The sequence below is a fragment of the Panulirus ornatus genome, chromosome 68 (assembly GCF_036320965.1).
Source record: "Panulirus ornatus isolate Po-2019 chromosome 68, ASM3632096v1, whole genome shotgun sequence".
Classification (NCBI taxonomy): domain Eukaryota; kingdom Metazoa; phylum Arthropoda; class Malacostraca; order Decapoda; family Palinuridae; genus Panulirus; species Panulirus ornatus.
In genome coordinates, this window is record NC_092291.1 from 21,061,676 (window position 1) to 21,086,667 (window position 24,992).

The window sequence follows — 24,992 nt, forward strand, 5'->3', positions numbered from 1 at the left end:
CTAAGCTTAGACTTGCACAAGCTAAATCACCTGTCTACACAAATTTACCAAGGTGAAATCAGATAGGCCCATTTTACAGAAAGTTGCTTTGACAGTAAAGAAATAACACTCAAAAACTGCCTTTATTCTATAGTGGTCAATCCTCAAAGCTCTCGATGTTACACTGAAAACTAATTGGGTTTAACAAGCATTCCTGTGCCACATGTCCCATTATTTGGAAATAAGTGCAGAGGTGAAGATGTGCACACTTGCCTAAGGTGTAACTGTCATTGCATTTTCAGCTTGTGCAGCAGCTGCTTGTTTCTTTGTGCACGTGAAGATCATGAATACTTTTACAGTCATTCACTTCTTGGTCTGCAAAGACTTCAATAATATTTTGTAAAAGTTTACTCCGTTAGGACTTGCAGTTTTCTATATCTGGCACAGTTTTCTTCCCCAAGGTCACTATGGTAGCATAACAAGAACTTTCATTATTTGATCTTGCAAACTTCACTAATATGCCCATGAAAAACCCTAATGTCTCCTCTATTCTAAAGAGCTCACTCCATAAAGTGTGAAGCTTTTCAAGAAACATTATGGGGAACAAAGACAATGAGATTTTCAAACATAATGCAGTCTTCAATGGCACAAAGAGTAAAATTCAACAGGTCATCACATGAACTCCAGTATACTGGAAGTATCATGCAAGGTTGCTTTTTGCATTGCACAGTGCAAAATCGACACGACTAAGGAAAAGTTTATCTAGCTATGCATGCTGTTCACTATCTTCATCATCAACCTGTTCTAAAAACTTGAAGATTATGATTGAGTCATCCCTCAGTCTTCTATTTTCCATGGTGGACAAATTTAAGGCCTCTAACTTTCCCTGTAAATCATCTCTCTTAATTCTGGTACCCTCTTTGTTGCTCTCTAATGAACGTTTTCTATCAACTCTTTGTGCTTCTTTATGGGAAGTCACCACACCTATTCAAGTTTTGGCCCTACATAAAGTGTGAAAATTGTGCTGATTATTTCCTTATCCATGAACATAAATGCAATTCTAATATTTGCTAGCACATAGCTGGTCTCAGGAACTATTTTCTCATTGTGGAACTCTGGGGACAGATAAGCAAAAATATCAACCCCAAAGTCTTTCTCACACACAGTCACCACCAGCTTATTTTCTATCAGATGAAAATCATACTGAGGCCCTCTTCCACTGTAACCCATCCTCAGTCCTTTACAATCGCACAGGTTGAACTTCATTACTCATGGGTCAGATCAACACTAGTATGCCAAGTTCCCTTGTATGCTAGTGCAATCTTCCAAGTTTTTCACTCCTCTCATGTGCAAACATATTCAGATAGAAGTCCATACCTTATGGGAAGTCCTTTATACAGATCAAAAAGAGTAAAGGTCTTACAAAGGGACTGTGTGGCACTAAACTAGTGATCTTATTCCATTTTGAGGAGGCTCTTCTCACTTGTGTACTTTCTTCCCTTCTGTTCAACGCAGAAGTCTCCCCCTTGTTCCCACCTCACGACCCAACTTTTTACTTAGCTTCCAATGTGGCACAGCATCAAATGCTTTATGGCAGTCCAGATACAAACAACACACCCAGCCTTCCACTTTGTCTATGAAAGTACTCACCCTTACATAGAATAGAAATCTAAGAGGTTTAATTGATCACTGTTCCCACCTAGAGCTCCCTTACGGGGGTGACCACGGTAATAGACTTTTCATAACTAGTGAACTCAAGTGCCACTTCTCAGCCTTTAAAGCCCCACCCTTAACAGGCCACTGGCAGATGGCAATTCTAGCACAGCATTTGCAGAGGCTCCTACCTAATGTTCCTACTGATTACTTCTACCTAATGCTCCTGCCTAATGTTCCTACCTAATCTATTGATCTTATTCATATCTCTGGCACCCAATTCCTCCAGGAATTCCCATCTAGGGGATGGCCATGACAAAGGAGTCTCCACTTATCCCTGTCTTACACACCTCCCTCACATACACTGGATTCTTGACCTCTATGATTCATTTCATGTCCATTTCCAAAGCCTGGATTCTTGACCTCTATGATTCATTTCATGTCCATTTCCAAAGCCTGGATTCTTGACATCTGTGACTCATTCCATGTCCATGTATCAGCTGAATAGGTTAGGGTTGGGAAGACCTCTTTTCCCTAAAACCATGTTGTTCTTATCTAAATAATTTTTCTTATGTATATATCATCCTTTTGCTTTCTAATTATCTTTTCCAGAACCATAGACACCACATTCGTTAGTGGGACCTGTCTATAGTTCAGCACCTGTCCCCAGTCTCCTTTTTATAGACAGTTATCATGATTCCCCATTCCTTTAGTACTCTGCCTCTCTCCACTGACACTGTGAATAGTATTTCAGGAGGTTTATCTAGCACATCTGCACCCATGATCTGCACATATGGTGAAATTCATCTGGATGATGAGCCTTGTATGGGTTATGACCTTTCAGTATTCTGTTTATGTCTTTTCTAAATATCTCATGATTTCTTAAAATAAGAAAAACTAACCCATTCCATCTCACTAAAGTTGGAAATATAGTGTTTTCCACTACAAAAACACTACTAAACCTCTTATTAAGTTCCTCACATATCCTTACATTAAGCATTACCATTCTTCCCTCTGAATCTCTTAGTTTGATAACTAACTCTTGAAGAATTTTTGGAAAAATGTTTAGCATTTTCTCCTGCCTTGTCAACAACACTCTTTTCAAAGTTTCTTTGTTTCTCCTTTTTCATCCTAGTATACTTGCTCCTTGCTCTCTTATACCTTACCAATGCTGGCTGGTCGGAGCGCCATCTGTATCTTTGCCTCAGCACACTGCGAAGTTCCTTTGTTTTTTGACATCTTTTACTGAAGTGCTCCTCCCTCTTTCTTATCCTTCTATCTGTATATGAAGCTTAAAGTAAGGCAAGTTTGTACTCATTCACTGCAAAATTAAGAGAACCTTCCATTACAATGCTTTCACAATCTATATTACAAAATAAATTCAGTTTCCATGATTATATCTCCTGTCTGAGTCAGCTTTATTTGCTGCTGATATGATGTCTTGATCTACCATATAATCAAACTCCATCAAATGATAATTTTTCCAAATGGTGTATCATATATGATTTCCTCAATATCTATGCTTTTATGTGTGAAGATACAATCCAGTAAAGATGGTGTATCAGCTCCTCTGATCCTAGTATGCTGAGCAACATGCTATTACAGGAAATTTTCCTTTACCCACTCTGGGACCTTATGTTTCCATGAGGAGCCAAATTTCCCCAGTCAATCTCGACATAACTGAAATCCACCATAATCTTACTTTATCACCAGAGACAAGTACATATTTCGATGTTTCATGTACCATCCTCATTATTTCTTATTTGTTATCAATGTACATTTGCTCCAGTTCATTAGCCTTCTTTCAAAGGTTATATATCATCAACAAAACTTCTTTCCTACAGTTACACTTCTCTTTATTTATCACTGAAATAGGCCATCTACTAGTATTTCCTGAACCTTTAAGCTGTTTCTTGCTAGGATGGCCAATCCTCCTCCTCCTTTCTCTTTCTTTCCCTCCTTGCTTGGCCCTATCCTCCTCTTTTTTCTTCTCTTTCCCTCCTTGCTACCAACGTATCTCTGGACAAAACAGGTGAGATCTTATCTCTTTACTAAATTTTTCTCAATTTAACATTATCAAGTACATTTTCCTCTAAGATACCTGAATTCCAGTTCTTTCCCGTTTACTACTAGTCTAAATGCATTTTAATACATTACTTTTAATCTGACATTTCTATGCAGTACTAGTATGGCTATTACATCCTCTTCCCTCATATGATGTCTTCCAAGATTTGCCTTCTGACTATATTCTTTGCTTCTCTCTCTCTATCTCTCTCTCTCTCTCTCTTCCCTTGGTCACCTTGCATTTAAGTCTCTTGTCCTGTCTCAATATCTCAGCTAGACAACTCCAAAGTCCTTCCATTCTCTGACCCCCCTTTCTTATGGATCATGTTACCAGTGGAATAATATCACAATGCTTTACCTGTATAACAAAAATTTTCTACTTAGATTTTAAGCATGTCGGTAGTAGTTGGTAGGCAGCCAATGACCAGGGAGGTATGTCACCAGTACTAACCCTCCAGGTATTAGGAGGGTTAGTGATATGCTTAGTGAGCCAGCAATTTAGTGGTTGTCACGATGAACTCCTCTGACCCAAGTAGTTGTCTTTTCTTTCTGCCTCACTAACATGTAGACCACTGGCATTCTGTCCAAAACATACAATCTCTCCTTGTTGTATGTAACACTTGACAACACTTGGCTCATGCAGTTCATTCTTTATAACTCTAGATTTTCCTGAGGTAAGCACTATGTGCTAGCCCTACCTTTTGGTAGGAACATTTAGGTAAAATTATTAGGTAGAAACATTGGTAGTAGTATTAGGTAGGAACATTAGATAAAAGTAGTCATTGGAAACATTAGGTAGGAACCTTTGCAAACACTGCACTAGACTTGCCAGTGGCCTGTTACGGGTAAGGCACTAAATGCTAAGAAGTGGCGCTGGAGTTCTATACTTATGGAGACTGCTGCCGTGGCCACCCCTTTGAAGGAGTTCCGATTGGAATAGGCATTAGAGATACTGACACATAGATTTTAAGAAACAATTTTGACTTTCTGAAACTTAAATGTACATATCTATGAATGTTAACATTTAAATCAACTGTCCTTACACTATTCTCCTTCACACGAAAACAAATATTCTACATAAAAATGGTGTATAAACAAAATTTATCATACAACTGACCTTGTTTGCAATAGGAGGTGTTGCTCTTTGTGCAGCAAGAGCCTCAGATTGCTGTGCCTTAGCCTTGGCTAGGAGTGAATTCAGTGTCAATGCAGCATTGAGAACTGCCAGGCCATCCTGTGGGTCAGTTTCAGGTATATGTTCTTTATCCTGGGATGAATCTGGAAAAAAAATCACTTTGTACTCCAGTACTTAATATCATGTTGTCACAATATTAATAATGTAAAGTTTTTTTGGTCAAATTTTTTTCATAATTCTAGACAAAGTTCAAGAATACTTTATAATATACATTATTATCATTATCATTATTTATCATACTTGATCACCATTTCCCGCGTCAGTGAGGTAGCACCTGGAAACAGATGAAGAATGGCCCATCCACTCATATCCCCACTGGGGACAGGGGAGAATACTTCCCACGCATTCCTCACGTGTCGTAGAGGGCGACTAAAGGGGACGGAAGCAGGGGGATAGAAACCCTCCCCTCCTTGTATTTTAACTTTCTAAAAGGGAAAACAGAAGAAGGAGTCACGCAGGGAGTGCTCATCCTCTTAGAAGACTTAGATTGGGGTGTCTAAATGTGTGTGGATGTAACCAAGATGAGAAAAAAGGAGAGATAGGTAGTATGTTTGAGGAAAGGAACCTGGATGTTTTGGCTCTGAGTGAAACGAAGCTCAAGGGTAAAGGAAGAGTGGTTTGGGAATGTCTTGGGAGTAAAGTCAGGGGTTAGTGAGAGGAAAATGACTGAGGAAAGATTGACAAAGAGGATATATGTGTCTGAGGTGGAGGGAACGAGGAGAAGTGGGAGAATTATTGGAGGTGGAAAGATGGAGTGAAAAAGATTTTGAGTGATCGGGCCTGAACATGCAGGAGGGTGAAAGGTGTGCAAGGAATAGAGTGAACTGGAACGATATGGTATACCGGGGTCGACGTGCTGTCAATGGATTGAACCAGGGCATGTGAAGCGTCTGGGGTAAACCATGGAAAGTTCTGTGGGGCCTGGATGTGGAAAGGGAGCTGTGGTTTCGGTGCATTATTACATGACAGCTAGAGACTGAGTGTGAACGAATGGGGCCTTTGTTGTCTTCCTAGCGCTAATTTGCGCACATGAGGGGGGAGGGGGTTGTTATTTCATGTGTGGAGGATGGCGATGGGAATGAATAAAGGCAGACAGTATGAATTATGTACATGTGTATATATGTATATGTCTGTGTATGTATATATATGTATACATTGGGATGTATAGGTATGTATATTTGCATGTGTGGATGTGTAAGTATATACATGTGTATGTATATACTCTTTCCTCACTCATTCTCTCCATGTGACCAAACCATTTCAAAACACCCTCTTCTGCGCTCTCAACCACACTCTTTTTATTTCCACGCATCTCTCTTACCCTTACATTACTTACTCGATCAAACCACCTCACACCACATATTGTCCTCAAACATCTCATTTCCAGCACATCCACCCTCCTGCGCACAACTCTATCCATAGCCCACGCCTCGCAATCATACAACATTGTTGGAACCACTATTCCTTCAAACATACCCATTTTTGCTTTCCGAGATAATGTTCTCGACTTCCACACATTCTTCAAGGCTCCCAGAATTTTCGCCCCCTCCCCCACCCTATGATTCACTTCCGCTTCCATGGTTCCATCCGCTGCCAGATCCACTCCTAGATATCTAAAACACTTTACTTCCTCCAGTTTTTCTCCATTCAAACTTACCTCCCAATTGACTTGACCCTCAACCCTACTGTACCTAATAACCTTGCTCTTATTCACATTTACTATTAACTTTCTTCTTTCACACACTTTACCAAACTCACTCACCAGCTTCTGCAGTTTCTCACATGAATCAGCCACCAGCGCTGTATCATCAGCAAACAACAACTGACTCACTTCCCAAGCTCTCTCATCCACAACAGACTGCATGCTTGCCCCTCTTTCCAAAACTCTTGCATTCACCTCCCTAACAACCCCATCCATAAACAAATTAAACAACCATGGAGACATCACACACCCCTGCCACAAACCTACACTCACTGAGAACCAATCACTTTCCTCTCTTCCTACACGTACACATGCCTTACATCCTCAATAAAAACTTTTCACTGCTTCTAACAACTTGCCTCCCACACCATATATTCTTAATACCTTCCACAAAGCATCTCTATCAACTCTATCATAAGACTTCTCCAGATCCATAAATGCTACATACAAATCCATTTGCTTTTCTAAGTATTTCTCACATACACTCTTCCAAGCAAACACCTGATCTACACATCCTCTACCACTTCTGAAATATTTAATGTATGTATGATTCATGGTGAGGTGCCTGAGGATTGGCGGAATGCTTGCATAGTGCCATTGTACAAAGGCAAAGGGGATAAGAGTGAGTGCTCAAATTACAGAGGTATAAGTTTGTTGAGTATTCCTGGGAAATTATATGGGAGGGTATTGATTGAAAGGGTGAAGGCATGTACGGAGCATCAGATTGGGGAAGAGCAGTGTGGGGATAGGGGAGAAAGAATACTTCCCGCGTATTCCCTGCGTGTCGTAGAAGGCGGTTAAAAGGGAAGGGAGCGGGGGGCTGGAAATCCTCCCCTCTCGCTTTTCTTTTTTTTTTTTCCCAAAAGAAGGAACAGAGAAGAGGGCCAGGTGAGGATATTCCCTCTAAGGCCCAGTCCTCTGTTCTTAACGCTACCTCGCTAACGCGGGAAATCGCGAATAGTATGAAAAGAAAAAAAATTATATATATATATATATATATATATATATACTTGTCGCTGTCTCCCGCGTTTGCGAGGTAGCGCAAGGAAACAGACGAAAGAAATGGCCCAACCCCCCCCATACACATGTACATACGTCCACACACGCAAATATACATACCTACACAGCTTTCCATGGTTTACCCCAGACGCTTCACATGCCTTGATTCAATCCACTGACAGCACGTCAACCCCGGTATACCACATCACTCCAATTCACTCTATTCCTTGCCCTCCTTTCACCCTCCTGCATGTTCAGGCCCCGATCACACAATCTTTTTCACTCCATCTTTCCACCTCCAATTTGGTCTCCCTCTTCTCCTCGTTCCCTCCACCTCCGACACATATATCCTCTTGGTCAATCTTTCCTCACTCATTCTCTCCATGTGCCCAAACCATTTCAAAACACCCTCTTCTGCTCTCTCAACCACGCTCTTTTTATTTCCACACATCTCTCTTACCCTTACGTTACTTACTCGATCAAACCACCTCACACCACACATTGTCCTCAAACATCTCATTTCCAGCACATCCATCCTCCTGCACACAACTCTATCCATAGCCCACGCCTCGCAACCATACAACATTGTTGGAACCACTATTCCTTCAAACATACCCATTTTTGCTTTCCGAGATAATGTTCTCGACTTCCACACATTTTTCAAGGCTCCCAAAATTTTCGCCCCCTCCCCCACCCTATGATCCACTTCCGCTTCCATGGTTCCATCCGCTGACAGATCCACTCCCAGATATCTAAAACACTTCACTTCCTCCAGTTTTTCTCCATTCAAACTCAAAGTATAAAAAAAAAAAAAAAAAAAAAAAAAAAAAAAAAAAAAAAATATATATATATATATATATATATATATATATATATATATATATATATATATATATATATATATATATATATATTGATTGAGAGGGTGAAGGCATGTACAAAGCATCAGATTGGGGAAGAGCAGTGTGGTTTCAGAAGTGGTAGAGGATGTGTGGATCAGGTGTTTGCTTTGAAGAATGTATGTGAGAAATACTTAGAAAAGCAAATGGATTTGTATGTAGCATTTATGGATCTGGAGAAGGCATATGATAGAGTTGATAGAGATGCTCTGTGGAAGGTATTAAGAATATATGGTGTGGGAGGCAAGTTGTTAGAAGCAGTGAAAAGTTTTTATCGAGGATGTAAGGCATGTGTACGTGTAGGAAGAGAGGAAAGTGATTGGTTCTCAGTGAATGTAGGTTTGCGGCAGGGGTGTGTGATGTCTCCATGGTTGTTTAATTTGTTTATGGATGGGGTTGTTAGGGAGGTGAATGCAAGAGTTTTGGAAAGAGGGGCAAGTATGAAGTCTGTTGGGGATGAGAGAGCTTGGGAAGTGAGTCAGTTGTTGTTCGCTGATGATACAGCGCTGGTGGCTGATTCATGTGAGAATCTGCAGAAGCTGGTGACTGAGTTTGGTAAAGTGTGTGAAAGAAGAAAGTTAAGAGTAAATGTGAATAAGAGCAAGGTTATTAGGTACAGTAGGGTTGAGGGTCAAGTCAATTGGGAGGTAAGTTTGAATGGAGAAAAACTGGAGGAAGTAAAGTGTTTTAGATATCTGGGAGTGGATCTGGCAGCGGACGGAACCATGGAAGCAGAAGTGAATCATAGGGTGGGGGAGGGGGCGAAAATCCTGGGAGCCTTGAAGAATGTGTGGAAGTCGAGAACATTATCTCAGAAAGCAAAAATGGGCATGTTTGAAGGAATAGTGGTTCCAACAATGTTGTATGGTTGCAAGGCGAGGGCTATGGATAGAGTTGTGCGCAGGAGGATGGATGTGCTGGAAATGAGATGTTTGAGGACAATGTGTGGTGTGAGGTGGTTTGATCGAGTAAGTAACGTAAGGGTAAGAGAGATGTGTGGAAATAAAAAGAGCGTGGTTGAGAGAGCAGAAGAGGGTGTTTTGAAATGGTTTGGGCACATGGAGAGAATGAGTGAGGAAAGATTGACCAAGAGGATATATGTGTCGGAGGTGGAGGGAACGAGGAGAAGAGGGAGACCAAATTGGAGGTGGAAAGATGGAGTGAAAAAGATTTTGTGTGATCGGGGCCTGAACATGCAGGAGGGTGAAAGGAGGGCAAGGAATAGAGTGAATTGGATCGATGTGGTATACCGGGGTTGACGTGCTGTCAGTGGATTGAATCAGGGCATGTGAAGCGTCTGGGGTAAACCATGGAAAGCTGTGTAGGTATGTATATTTGCATGTGTGGACGTGTATGTATATACATGTGTATGGGGGTGGGTTGGGCCATTTCTTTCGTCTGTTTCCTGGCGCTACCTCGCAAACGCAGGAGACAGCGGCAAAAAAAAAATATATAAATATATATTTTTTATCTTTTTTATTATACTTTGTCGCTGTCTCCCGCGTTTGCGAGGTAGCGCAAGGAAACAGACGAAAGAAATGGCCCAACCCCCCCCATACACATGTATATACATACGTCCACACATGCAAATATACATACCTACACAGCTTTCCATGGTTTACCCCAGACGCTTCACATGCCCTGCTTCAATCCACTGACAGCACGTCAACCCCGGTATACCACATCGCTCCAATTCACTCTATTCCTTGCCCTCCTTTCACCCTCCTGCATGTTTAGGCCCCGATCACACAAAATCTTTTTCACTCCATCTTTCCACCTCCAATTTGGTCTCCCTCTTCTCCTTGTTCCCCCCACCTCTGACACATATATCCTCTTGGTCAATCTTTCTTCACTCATCCTCTCCATGTGCCCAAACCACTTCAAAACATCCTCTTCTGCTCTCTCAACCACGCTCTTTTTATTTCCACACATCTCTCTTACCCTTACGTTACTCACTCGATCAAACCACCTCACACCACACATTGTCCTCAAACATCTCATTTCCAGCACATCCATCCTCCTGCGCACAACTCTATCCATAGCCCACGCCTCGCAACCATACAACATTGTTGGAACCACTTTTCCTTCAAACATACCCATTTTTGCTTTCCGAGATAATGTTCTCGACTTCCACACATTCTTCAAGGCCCCCAGGATTTGTATATATATATACAAACGCCCATACAAGCATATACATATACATATACATATGAATATATACACATATGCAAAGACATATACATATTTACACATGTACATATTCATACTTGCTAGCATTCATCCATATCTGGCGCTTCCCTGCCACACAGGAAACAACATTGCTACCTCCTACTTCAGTGAGGTAGTACCAGGAAAACAGACAAAAAAGGGAACATTTGTTCCCACTCAGTCTCTGGCTGTCATGTGTAACGCACCAAAACCACAGCTCCCTATGCACATCCAGGCCCCACAGACCTTTCCACCTCTGACACATATATCCTCTTTGTCAATCTTTCCTCACTCATTCTCTTCATATGTCCAAACCATTTCAATGCACCCTTTTCTGCTCTCTCAACCACACTCTTTTTATTAACACAAATCTCTCTTATCCTTTCACTACTTACTCTATCAAACCATCTCACTCCACATACTATCCTCAAATATTTCATTTCCAACACATCCACCCTCCTCTGTACAACTCTATCTATAGCCCATGTCTCGCAACCATATAACATTGTTGGAACTACTATTCCTTCAAACATACCCATTCTTGCTCTCCGAGATAATGTTCTCACCAGTTACTCTCCTCTCTTCCTACTCATACACATGCCTTACATCCTTGATAAAAACGTTTCACTGCTTCTAGCAACTTACTTCCCACACCATATACTCTCAAGACCTTCCACAAAGCATCTCTATCAACTCTATCGTATGCCTTCTCCAGATCCATAAATGCCACATACAAATCCATCTCTTTTTCTAAGCATTTCTCACATGCACTCTTCAAAGTAAAAAACCCCTGATCCACACATTCTCAACCACTTCTGAAACCACACTCCTCTTCGATATGATGCTCTGTATATGCCTTCAGCCTTTCAATCAATACCCTTCCATACAATTAACCAGGAATACGCAACAAACTTATGCCTCTGCAGTTTGATCACCCACCTTTATCCCCTTTGCCTTTGTATAATGGAACTATACATGCATTCTGCCAATCCTCAGGCACTTCACCATAATCCATACACACATAGAATTTCCTTACCAACCAATCAATGACACAGTCACCTCCTTTCTTGATAAACTGAACTGTAATACCATTCAAACCCGCCGCCTCGCCGGATTTTGTCTTCCGAGAGGCTGGCAAAATGATGATGTCATCACCAGGTAGTGACTGCTGACTGGAAGGGAGCATACCCAAAGCAAGCTGTGGCTGTTACTACTGAATGGGTAGTATGCACAGAGTGTGAGGCTTTAATGTCAACACAAGGTAGGGGGATACAGGCTTCTTACCCCTTAAGATAATAGTGATTGTCTTATTGCTCATGGGACAATGAAAAAATGATCGTTAAAGTGTGAGAGCTAATTATCTGGAGGGTACTTAACGTTGTACTGTAGTTCCAAAAATTACCTTAAATGTTAAAAATCTCTTACATAAATTTTTCATAAACAGCTTACCACTAACTATCTGCTCCACCTGCTCAGAAGTACCACTCTCAGATTCCTTTTTCTTTTTGGGATTCCTTCTTCGTGTCATGGGTGCTGTCCGAAAGAGGTGGCTGGGCCGGTTGATGCCATGCAGCTTGAAGTATAACCCACAGGCATTGCACACAATTTCTCCTGTTGATAAAAGTAAAAACTTTCTTATAAATCTTAAAAAGAATGAAAATCATTAAGTTAATATATAATCACAAGCCCTTCAAAAAAAAAATGTTAAACATCCCACAAAAATCATCCAGTGCTACACTACTACATAAGCAAGATCTGTCTGACTTTAGACTCTACGTTGCCCCCCTTGGAAAGAATCCCATAAAGAGCACTGAAAGATGAAAATCTTAAGTCTCAGAAAAATTAAATCTTTTGGCTGGCTACCCACAGAAGTAGCACTACTTCTGTGTTCCTATGCATTGATTTCTAATAGTTTCTTAAGTCTCACAGATGCTCAGATCTGTAGCCCCCTGCCATCACTAAACTGGACAATTTATAAAATTCTAATCAATATTCACTCTTCTGTAAAAGTTATGTTTCAACTGCCAAGAACTACTATTTGTGGTACTGAAAATGTTATGATGAAGTTGCATCTCAAATGTCATAGCTAACTGATTAGCATGCTCTTCATATAACTCAATGCCATTAACTAATCCATTAACATCATTTTACCATTCACTTCACTGTTCTCACCACAAATTATAATAACAACATTAATCCTATTATCAGTTCAAAAAGTGGAGAAAAATATCTATATTTTGAATCAGATGAACTATTCAAAGTTACCCTGAAGTATTATTATTATCATCATTATCATAATTGACTGACGCTTCCCATATCATTGAGGCAGCACCAGGAAACAGACGAAGACACTCATATACACACATATATACATACAAGCTCATACACGTACATATAAAAACATATACACATCAACATGTACACATATACATACAAATACATATATTCTTATCATTATCATACTTAGTCGCTGTCTCCCGCATTAGCGAGGTAGTACAAGGAAACAGACAAAAGAATGGCCCAACCCACCCACATACAGATGTATATACATAAATGCCCACACACGCACATATACACAACCATACATTTCAACGTACACATACATATACATACACAGACATACAAATATATACACATGCACATGTTCATACTTGCTGCCTTCATCCATTCCCGTCGGCAACCCACCACACATAAAAAAAACCCACCGCACGCGCGAGGTTGCACTAGAAAAAGACAACAAAGGCCACAATTGTTCACACTCAGTCTCTAGCTGTCATGTGTAATGCAATGAAACCACACATACATAAACTCACTTGCCTTCTTCTATTCCCAGCACCAAAATGCCCCACAGGAAACAGCATTCCCTTCCCATGTCAGCAAGGTAAAGCCAGGAAAACAGACAAAAAAAGGCCTCATTCATTCTCTGTCATTCGTAATGCATTGAAACCACAACTCCCTATCCACATCCAGGCCACACAGACATTTCCATGGTTTACCCCAGATGTTTCATATGCCCTGGTTCAGTCCACTGACAGCACGTCAACCCTGGTATACCATATCATTCCATATCACTCTATTCCTTACACACCTCTCACCCTCCTGTATGTTCTGGCCCCAATCACTCAAAATCTTTATCACTCCATCCTTCTACCTCCAATTTAGTTTCCTGCTTCTCCTTCTTCCCTCCACCTTTGACACATATATCCTCTTTGTCAACCATTCTTCACTCATTCTCTCCATATGTCCAAACCATTTCAACACACCCTCTTCTGCTCTCTAAACCACACCCTTTTTATTACCAAACATCTCTCTTACCCTTTCATTACTTACTTGATTAAACTGCCTCACATCACATATTGTCCTCAACGTTTAATTTCCAAAACATCCACCCTCCTCCATACAACCCGACCTATAGCCATGACTCGCAACCATATAATACTGATGGAACTACTATTCCTTAAAACATACCCATTTCTGCTCTCTGGGACAACGTTCTCTTTTTCCACATATTCTTCACCGCTCCCAGAACCTTCTCCCTCTCCCCCACCCTATGGCTCACTTCCACTTTGTCATTTGCTTTCCTGTAAACTAATGACGAAGAGCAATAGGTAGAAGTCGTGGATAGGAACATTAGACAAGAGCATTAGGTAAAAGCAGTAAACTGGAGCATTAGGCAGAAGAAGCAGGTGAGAACATTAAGCAGGAATATTAGGTAGAAGTAGTTGATGGGAATATTAGGCAAGAGCCTCTGAAAACTGCGCAAGAGTTGTCCATTGCCAGTTGCCTGTTAAGGGTGAGGTACTAAAGGCTGAAGAGCAGCACTGGAGTTCCACAGTTAAGGAGACTATCATAAGGTGGCCACCTCCTTGAAGGAGTGCCCAAGGGGAACAGGCATCAGAGATATAGATAAATAAATAGACAGATAAACTAATGAGCAAAAAATAATCAAAATGTGTGTTCTATGAACCAATGACTTTCACAGATGAATAACAAAATTTCTTCAAATCAACTCACATTTTCACACATTTTCACAATGTTCAAATATCTACATACACATAAGATAACATACCAAAGAAGCCAGTGTGTTTCACAAGCGGGCACATCAAAACACAGTTAACTTGGGCCATGATAGTGAAGTAAAGATCAAAGCAAGTGGTAAAGGCAACCACTTGTCTTAAGTGTAAGCATAATATTTGACTGTCTGTCCATCTACAACAACCTGTCACTGGCTGTGCTTTGGTTAACTAAATCCTGGGGACAGGTCATCCACTGATGGTGTATTAATTTCGTTTCAGAAGTTTTACTCCAGTAAAACATATTTCACCATGCCTGAAATGTGGACTGCACACTATCATTGTCTCTGAAGCTCTATCAAGAATACTTGGAAATACAATAGTAAGAACAAACCTTCTTACTAAAGCTTATTTCACTGATGTCTGTCATAAACATTAATCATACCTCAAACTGTTTACAGTATACATGGCTACTCCATATTCTTACCTTTATCATTGCGTCGCCAAAGCTTGGTGTTATTCGTGCCACAATTTGAGCACCTTGCATATGGCATTAACTTTGGAGACATTGTTGCCTGGCTCTGCAACAATCATAATTCAGATCAATTAATCACAATGTTCAATACTAAACAATAGAGCTCACAAAAACCATACCAGCTATCAATATCTTACAGAGTGGTTACATAAACATAATCAGGTAAACAGCCACCCATCCAAAGAGGTTACACACAAAATTTTGTGTGGAGTATCAAAAAGGTTTAGAAAAACATTTTAAGGGAAACTAATACAATTGAAAAGTATAGTACAAAATACTAAGGGTGACTGTTATTTGATATGTACAAAGTTTAACCCACTGACTGTGGCTGGACTAAATGTAAAGAGCAGGGGTAGCAATACTGTCTGCCTCCACTTAAGCCAGGCAGTGTCAGGAAAAGACAAAACAAGGCCACATTCATTCACATCCAGTCTCTGGCTGTCATGTATAATGCACCGAAACCGCAGCTCCCTATCCACATCCAGGCCCTACAGACCTTTCCACGGTTTACCCCAGACATTTCACATATATTCATTATACTTGATCACCATTTCCTGTCAACGAGGTAGTGCCAGGAAACAGACAAAGATCCATCCACTCATATACACACACATATACATACGTGTACATAAACGCAGATTTACATACACATATATACATACATATACATACACATGTACATATTCATACTTGCTCGCCTTCATCCACTCCTGGCACCACCACAACCCTCAGGAAACAGCATCCCCACCCCCTGCGTCTGTGAGGCAGTGCCAGGAAATAGACAAAAAAAGGCCACAACCGCTCACACTGAGTCTCTGTCATATGTAATGCACCAAAACCACAGTTCCCTGTCCACATCCATGCCCTATGTACATGCACACACACAGTATTTGCTTCATACTTTCATCAGTATCGATGTATATGGTACATTTGAATATACCACAACACTGCACACAGAGGAGCATCAAAATCTTTACAAGTGTAGCATGTAATTGTTTTGCCTTACTAATCATGTTAGCATGTAATTGTTTTGCCTTACCAATCATGTTACTTCTTAAACAATGATTATGTCTAAAATTATGATAAAACTTCATCTGTGTGTGTGGTGAGCTTCCTGAATGAGCATTATACGATGTGAACCAGAAAGTCATATGAAAGTATATTTAAGCAAATGATCATATATCAAATTATAATAAAACTTCATCCATGTAAGTGGTGAGCTTCCTGAATGAGTATCATATGCTGTGACCAAACAAGCCATATGACAAAATGTGTACATTTCTTAATATAATTTCGTTACAAAATTTACGATTCTCCTGTAAGTTCTGCTCTCTACATATATGTGCATATATTTACATGTCTATAGTATTCAGTTCATAATTTCATTAGTGTTTTAAAGTACTGTACATTCTGAAATGTCATTTTATGTATAAAGCAACACCACAATTCTTATACACATGCTATTAATTTTTTGCATTATTTTCCTTGAGACATGAATATAAAAATATAGTACATCTTTATCTATGCATGGGGTGAGCTTCCTTAATGAATAAATATTCAGGCTGTGAACATGCCAGTCAGGAGATATAACCTTCTTAAACTGCAACATATACATGTTTTCCATGCATTTACAATATTCTACTTTCCAATGATATATCTATGACTATTAATATCATAATCACTATCATCACTAATCAATCATATTTTTTCATACTTAATTGCTATTTCCTGCAAAACAAAGTACTGCCAGCAGCAGATGAACAATGACCTCATTTGCACACACCCACTTCCAAGCTGTCATTTACAGAGGATCAAAACCATCACCCCTATCCACAGTCATCCTGCACAGATCTTTCCATGATTTTCCCTGACTACTTCAAGGGCCTTGGTTTAGCCCAATGATAGCACTTAACCCCCTATCAGGTACACCTCCGAATTTCCGGCAAGTGATGGTTTGGCACCTCCTTTAGTCCGGACAAAATTACTTAAGAGAACTTGAAATTACTGCGGCCAACAGACTAGTTTACTGGGCAGCCACAGATGGCGTTGCGTGTAGGGCGTGCTTATTTACATTCTTTACACTGCACTTGTTAGTGGTGATACAGCAAATCTGTGAGTTTCTTAGCTAATTCTGCTAAATTTAACCCTAGCTATAGCTTCTAAGACATATGAGAGTGTCTGTCGTGGTGTCAAACATAAACACCAATCCATATCGGACCAAGATAAAGTAGAACTATTGAAAAAAATGGTCCGTGGTGTTTCGATTCATAAGCTGTGTGACATCTACAGTACTGGTTCATCAACTGTTTATGATATAAAGAAGCAAAGGAAGAAAATATTGAAATTCTATGCAGACAAAGATTCCAAGAAGCAAATGACGATAAGAAAAACTATGAAAGATGGTAAAAGTACTGAGCACGATCGAGTGATGATGGAATAGTTTCGACAGTGTTGGAGTCGACTTGTCAGGTGGCATGATAATGGACCAGGCTAAGTTGTTCCATAAAGAATTTAAATTACAACATGAGTGTGACTATAGTGAAGGATGGCGTCAAAGATTCAAGAAGCGTCATAGAATTTCCATAAATAGTGCAGAGAAACCACGAAGGAGCTAACCACAAAGGATGTGCCAAGTATGTGGATAAATTTGCGAAACTCGTAGCTGATGAGCACCTCATTCCTGAGCAGGTTTATAATGCAGATGAAACTGCATTATTCTGGCAATGCACACCTAGGAAAACACTAACAACAGAAGATGAAGACCCCACATGATTCAAACAAGCTAAGGACAGACTTACCATCTTAGGGTGCTCAAACATTTAATATTTGTTTAAATTAAATTTCCAGCAGTCCATGGTATACTTTACACACATGGGAGATGTACAAATAGTGGGTTAGAGATATGTTGATGAATTATTATTATGTGGTCCAGCAAAATGGTTAATCCGGCAAGGCTTTGGAACCAAGAGTGCCGGAAAACTGGTGGTGTACCTGTATCCCACTATTCCAATTTACTTTATTCTTTATGCAAATTCAGGCCCTGAGCCTTCAGACCACCTCTCACTGCTTTCCACCTCCTCTCACTGCCCCTTCTTGTTCCCTACAATGCTAATATGAATACCACCTTAGTCATCCTCTCCACACTCATCCTTTCTATATACTGAACTATTTCAGCATAACCTCATAAGTTCTCTTACACATACTCTTCTTACTCCCACAACCCTCTCTTGCCCTATCATTTCTTATTTTGTTAACCCACTCTACAAAACATACTGTCTTAAAACATTTAATTTCAAACACATTCACCTGCTTCTGCACCTTAACATCTTGGGCCTACACTGCAATAAAGTTCCTGATACAGCTCTATAAATAACGTAATGACTTTGAAGGAAAGGGTTAGTTCTGATCCTCATACACCAGATATATTTGGTACAAAAGCTACAATGATAACTCTCCCTAACTCATTTCCTATGTTAAAACTTCAATGTACATAATATTATGAATACCATAAAGCTGGAAAAAACTGGTAACCTTTAAGACACATTAACTTCTTGCAGTATCACGGGAGGGTCATGCCAAATATATTTCCTAAACCAAGCTTAAGGAAAAGTAAAAATACAGTAGGGTGTGATGCACTGTCAATACTTGTTCTTACCGGAGATCCTTTTTTGTTTAGACCGACCAGGTGATTAAGGCCCAAGTCCTGAAATTTTAGGAATAATTTGAAAAAAGAGTACTATCAGTTATAATTTTAAATTAAATAACCAAATTTAGTGGTATGTCTATGTCATGTACACTTTTTTCTATTCATGGGAAGGGGACTTATACAACTTCCAAATACTTTGGTTACATTTATCACACCTTCAAGTGCCACAACCAAGAACAACTGAAACACATGAGGATTAATTCTGCATGCTAGTAAAGATATAAAAAAATTAAGAGGCTAAAACTTAACTACGTTAAGAAATAAGATTGTCTGTTAGTGAATGAATGAAAGAATTATCAATAAATTCTGTACATATATGGGACTGATACAGATAGTAGCTGAGCATGGTAGTCACAAAACCCACACTACAAAGCCCTTAACCCTTCCACTGTGCTAAATGCTTAAAGTTGATGGAATTCTTATTATCAATGTTTATGGTTATAGACTTTTCTCCATAGTTCCCCCCAAAAATTTCCATTTCCATAGTGGATAACTAGTTCTCATAACTCAAGTGATTACAAAAAATAGGGTGTGTTGCCATGTAGCAGAGGGACTAAAATGACATGAGCACAAACAAAAAGTCAGCTGAAGACACCAGTGCACCTATGTATTGGAGAGTTTGTGGATTTTCACCATAATTTTATCATTACATTGGACATTATGGGCACTAATACACCCATATATACAGTAAAAATATGTGTATTACCTATTACTGTATATGACAGCATAGGTGAACAGGTAAATAATGGAACCATAAGATTTTATATGATGTCTAGACTTTTGACTGCCATAGTCATAATCATAGTAGGAGCACCTGAAAACTATGCACAAGAGTTGCCTTCTGCCAGTGGGATGTTAAGGGTGAGGCACTACAAGCTAAAAATGGTTCTGGATTTTACCAATTAGTCATTCAGTTGCACTTCTTTGGGAAATATCTTTCCCTGCTAAGTTACAGGCACCATTATATCCACATACACAATATGAATATGTGTATTACTCTATATGTCCATGTATATGAGCTAGTAAGAATTGAATTTTTATGAGTTAATGATGGCATGCCTTTCAAATACCACAGCATCCCTTAACCACAATTCTCCTCTGGTAAATATTTCCTTTCAATTAAATTATAGGCAACATTACATCCCCATATACAGCAAAAAAAATGTATCACTTATGACTGTATATAACAGCATAGTTAAGCACATAAATGATAGAATTCTACATGATATATAATGGCATGCCTTTTCAACACAAATGAATTCAAACTGCAACTGACCTCTGGACTCTTTTCTAAGCTGTTTGTGATAGTGGAAGATACCAGAAACTCACAGATTAGTGTGGTAAAAGTCAGATAATTCAGAGAGAATAACCTGCAAATCATCAATGTGACTTAAGGAGGTGCAAACAATGTAAGTTGTGGACTTAAAGCAAAATATTTATCAATTCTGTTCTCAAACACGTCAACAGTTCTGCTTTAACTACTCTAACTGACAAATCATTCCATAAACAATCCAGAAGAAAAGTACTTTGCCTAATTTGAGGCAAAATGATGCCCATGAGTTTCTATCCATTACTGTGAGAGAATGCTTTAGTCCTTTAGTAGAACTTCTTAACTGGTAAATGTTTCTAATGCAACTTCCAGCTCATTATGAGTAATAAGAAGAGGCCCGTACCACAACTGGAGACTGATAGCATTCTCTGATTATCAGAATCAGAGGACATAGAGAGTCACAATAAATTGACTCAAGAATAATAAGTGGTGATGACGCAGAAGAGAGTTCTGCACTATGCAATACCAATACAGGTATCAAACCATTTATCCAGATTCCAGAAAACTGGAAGTTCAAAAGATCCAGATATTTTTGAAACCGGCTAATTTTGAATGTTGTAGGATTTGCAGATCAAACAGACCTACTTTAGGTCATTAATTTGTATATCTTCAATACAATTTCGTTCATTTTTCACAGTTTATTCTATATTTTACGCATATATTTGGCTGAGTTCCAGAAAACCAGAAAACCCTGAAATCCAGATTGCCTCCGGTCCCAAGCTTTATAGATAAATTGTTTGGTACCTGTATATGAAAGTTATCCATAAATCAATTATCCATAATGCATGGGTCATACTGCTAGTCTACTTCTGATATTAGTAAACTTACATGACATAGATAAATAGCTAAAGTAATTATCATTCAAATCTTATATATTACATTTTCATGTAATTTCTACTATTTTTGATAAAAAGCATTAATCTAACTGTAAAATACTAGTAATCAACAAATATCAATGTCATATATGTTATGATCTTTTCACACAGCAAAAATAATAAAAAGAGAAGTCATACTGATGAATTCATTTCTAATGGCAAAATGACAGTCATACTGATGAATTCATTTCTAATGGCAAAATGACAATTTTGGGGGACTGAAGTTGGAAAAAAAATCCAGAGAGGAGGAGTTAATAATGTTTTTGATCAATTTCAGATATCCAGAGAAACCATAACTTCCAGAGTGTCACCTGTATTTGTAGAGGAACCTACTAACATTTCCAGAAGTAAGGAAGACTCATCAAAACAAGTTCTATCTGGGATATAAAATCCTTAAAAGAGGGGTGATATCTGAAAACACATCAAAAAGATTTTTTTCATACACATTTGCTTATTCCCACATTAGTAAGGTAGGGCCAAGAACAACGAAATGCCACATTCATTCACATCTATTCTCTAGCTGTCATGTGCAATGCACTTAAACAACAGCCCTTTATCCTCAACCAGGACCCATACACCTTTTTATGGTTTCACCCAGCTGCTTCACATGCCCTGGTTCAGTTCACTGACAGATCATCAACTCCTGTATACAGAGCTTTCACCATCCTTCATGTTATAGCCTTAAGCACTCAAACACTTTTTTTATTCTATCACTCCATCTCATACTTTGTCTGCCCCTTCTTGTCCCCCCGACTTCTGACACATACATCCTCATTGTCAACCTCTCCTCACTAATTCTCTCCATATGTCCAAACCATATCAGCATACCCTCTTCAGCTCTTTCAACCACATTCTTATTATCACACCTCTCTTCTACCCTTTCTTACTTTATCAAACCACCTCACACCACATACTGTCCTTAAACATTTGATTTCCAACATATCCACCCTCTTCTACACATCCTCATCTATAGCCCATGCCAACATAGTTACGATTACCATACCTTCAAACATAATTTTCACCTTCCAAGATAACAACCCTTCTTTCCACACATTCTTCAATGCTCCCACAACTCAACAGTTTTGGAGACAAAGCTGCCTAATGCAATACTCTAGATCCAACACAATGTGCAAGGACAACCGTTTAGTATCAAAGATGGTCCAATGTGTACACAGTGATGCTGACCATATTGATTTAATGTCTTGTACCAGAGTATTTGAGAATGCTTATGGTAATGTCAGGAAGGCACTATCTAATGAGGATGCTTTGTTTACAAGAAATAATAATCTGATTCTTCGTTTCAGAGTTGATATGTTCTCTTACTGGTGATGCTGATGAAGCTGCAAGTGCTCCTGTGAGCTGAGTCTTTGAAGTCCAGAAAGATAAACTTGGTCATGCTGCATTTCTGAAGATGAGTTCAATGGGGTGCAAAAGCCAATTCAATACATCCCAAGACCCTTCATATCCACTATGCAACAACCACAATGAAGACAATGTCTGCTTGTTGATGTGTGTAATCAATTATATATTTGTACAGTACAGGGACGGTGTTTTACACTCAAAGGGCACCATCCATTGAGTATTTCCTACTATTATACAACTTCTGAAATTCATGTACACTCTACATCAACCATAAGTCATTCTATTCCATTCTTTCAGCACTCTTAAACTTTAAAATTACTTCTTTAAAGTTTCTTGCTTACTTTCATGTTAAGTTCTCTAGTTGCTCCATTCCTATAGCTCTCAAAGACCTGTTCACTGTCAACATCAACAATCTTTTAAAGATCCAATAGATACTAATTAGATCACCACTCACTCTTCACTCTTCCATACATGGCAAATCTAAATCCTATAACCTGTCTCGGTAAACTTACTTCTCTTAATTCTGGAATCATCTCTGTTGCCTTCCTCTATTTGCTCTTTGTGCTTCTTTACATGAGGTGCCCAAAGGTGAGAAGCATGTTCTACTTTTAACCTTGTGTATATGAACTGCTTGCTAAATATTTCCTTATCCATACATTTGAAAGCCATTCTGACATTTGCCAAAAGACAGTGCTTCCTTTACTTTTCCCCTAATATGGGTGTGTGTGTGTGTGTGTGTGTGTGTGTGTGAATGGAGAAAATTGAGAGCAAATATGAATAAAAGGGATATAATGTTCAGTAGAGAAGAGAAACAAGATATTCAGAGGGTGAGTTTGAATGGAAAAGACTTGGAAGTGGAGTGTTATAGTTATCTAGGAGTAAGTGGTTGGTGTGAGAGGAAGACCACATGTGACATGGGGAAATAGAGTGGTAGAGTATTGGAGAGAAAGAAAAGGGGGAAGAATGGATGGATTGGTGTATGCTATGGAAGCATGAAGGGACATGGATAAGAGAAGAATCTTTTGCCATGGCTAACCCCTTGATGGGAGTTCCTAAAGTGGAATGAGCATCAGAGATATAGATACACAGACAGATAGGAGTAGATATCGCAATAAATGGAGACATGGAAGCTGAAATGACCCATGAGGTCAGTGAGGGGGAAAAGGTCCTGAGGGCACTGAAGAATGTGTTGAAAGAGAGGTCATTCAGGGTAATAATGGGTATGTCAGATGGTAAAGTATTCCTGCTGATAATGTATGGATGCATATGGTAATGGTAATGTATGGATGCATACAGTTTTTTTCATATATATTCGATATTTCACACATTAGTGAGGTAGCATCAAGAACAGATGACTGAGCTTCAGAGGGAAAAATCCTCACTAGGCCTGCATTTCTGTTCCTTCTTTTGGAAAGGTAAAACATGAGGGGAGAATTTCCAGCCCCCCACTTCCACCGCTTTTAGTTGCCTTCTACAACACAGAATGAATATGTGGGAAGTATTCTTTCTCCCCTATCTCCAACGTGATAATACCCCGGCAGGTAGTACCAGTAATATACCTCCCTGGTCGGTGGCTGCCCACCAGCTACTACCTACTACTAGCCTATGCTCATCCTCAAATCAGCTTAGTAAACATACTCTACTGATAGAGCTCCTGCAAAATGAATGGGGCATAGTCTGTACAATGGATGGTTGGAAAGGTAAGTGACAGAATAATATCAACAAGATAATGTCAACCAGAGGTTACATTATGGGTCACCTGAGCTATCTCTTTTAATATTACTAAGAAAAAAAGTCTTGGTAGTTTGATCTAGTGAACTTTTGGGCAATGCTGAGTGACCAACAATCATACAAAGAAATAAAAGGAGTTGGGGTATAAGAGGAAAAAACATTCTAATAGGCATTACAAGCAATGCATTACATTTGATGTATAACATTACATTATGCTAAAGGATCACATCAAGATTGATCATACTGAGAGGCTAAATGCTGAACCAAATGTCATGCCAAGCCAAGACTGTAGATGCTGGATGCCTACCATAGGCTGCTGGCTGGCACTGGGCAAAGACTCATGATTCCAAGGCTCTGGGGACTGTCTCAGCTGGGCTGTATTTTCCCATGCCTGCCCACCACTTTGCTGTAAATATAACATTCTCAGAATTAAGATAAATTATAAGGAACTTGTTGTTAGAAATGGTTTTACTTTCTAATCACTAAACTGCTGACAGCACCATCAACATCACAGGCACCAGACAAAAGTGACAGCCATCTACTGCTGTTCTAATATACAGGTCAAGAAAATCACTAATAAAATAATCTGATGAACTTTCATAAAAATTTCAATATGCACACAAAGTTCATATAGTCCCTACTAATACTGCACATCTATTTCTTTCAAGATTATCTAACATTAATAGCATCATCTCTCCTTAACAACAAACTATTCACAACTTTTCTCCAGAAATCAATGTG

General features: G+C 39.3%; 1 protein-coding gene across 3 annotated transcripts in view; it reads right to left on the bottom strand.

The window, feature by feature from the left end:
* The window catches only part of LOC139747398 (uncharacterized), a 70,243-nt gene that overhangs the window by 27,934 nt on the left and 17,317 nt on the right, over positions 1-24,992 (bottom strand). For 2 of the 3 annotated variants that reach the window (XM_071659705.1, XM_071659707.1), the window contains exons 7-11: positions 24,559-24,657; positions 18,903-18,950; positions 15,200-15,293; positions 12,149-12,310; positions 4,814-4,974 (exon numbers count right to left, since the gene is read on the bottom strand). In XM_071659705.1, coding sequence (XP_071515806.1) covers positions 4,814-4,974; positions 12,149-12,310; positions 15,200-15,293; positions 18,903-18,950; positions 24,559-24,657 — 564 coding nt within the window. The remainder of the gene's footprint in view (positions 1-4,813; positions 4,975-12,148; positions 12,311-15,199; positions 15,294-18,902; positions 18,951-24,558; positions 24,658-24,992) is intronic. The other variant, XM_071659706.1, reaches the window with a different exon arrangement.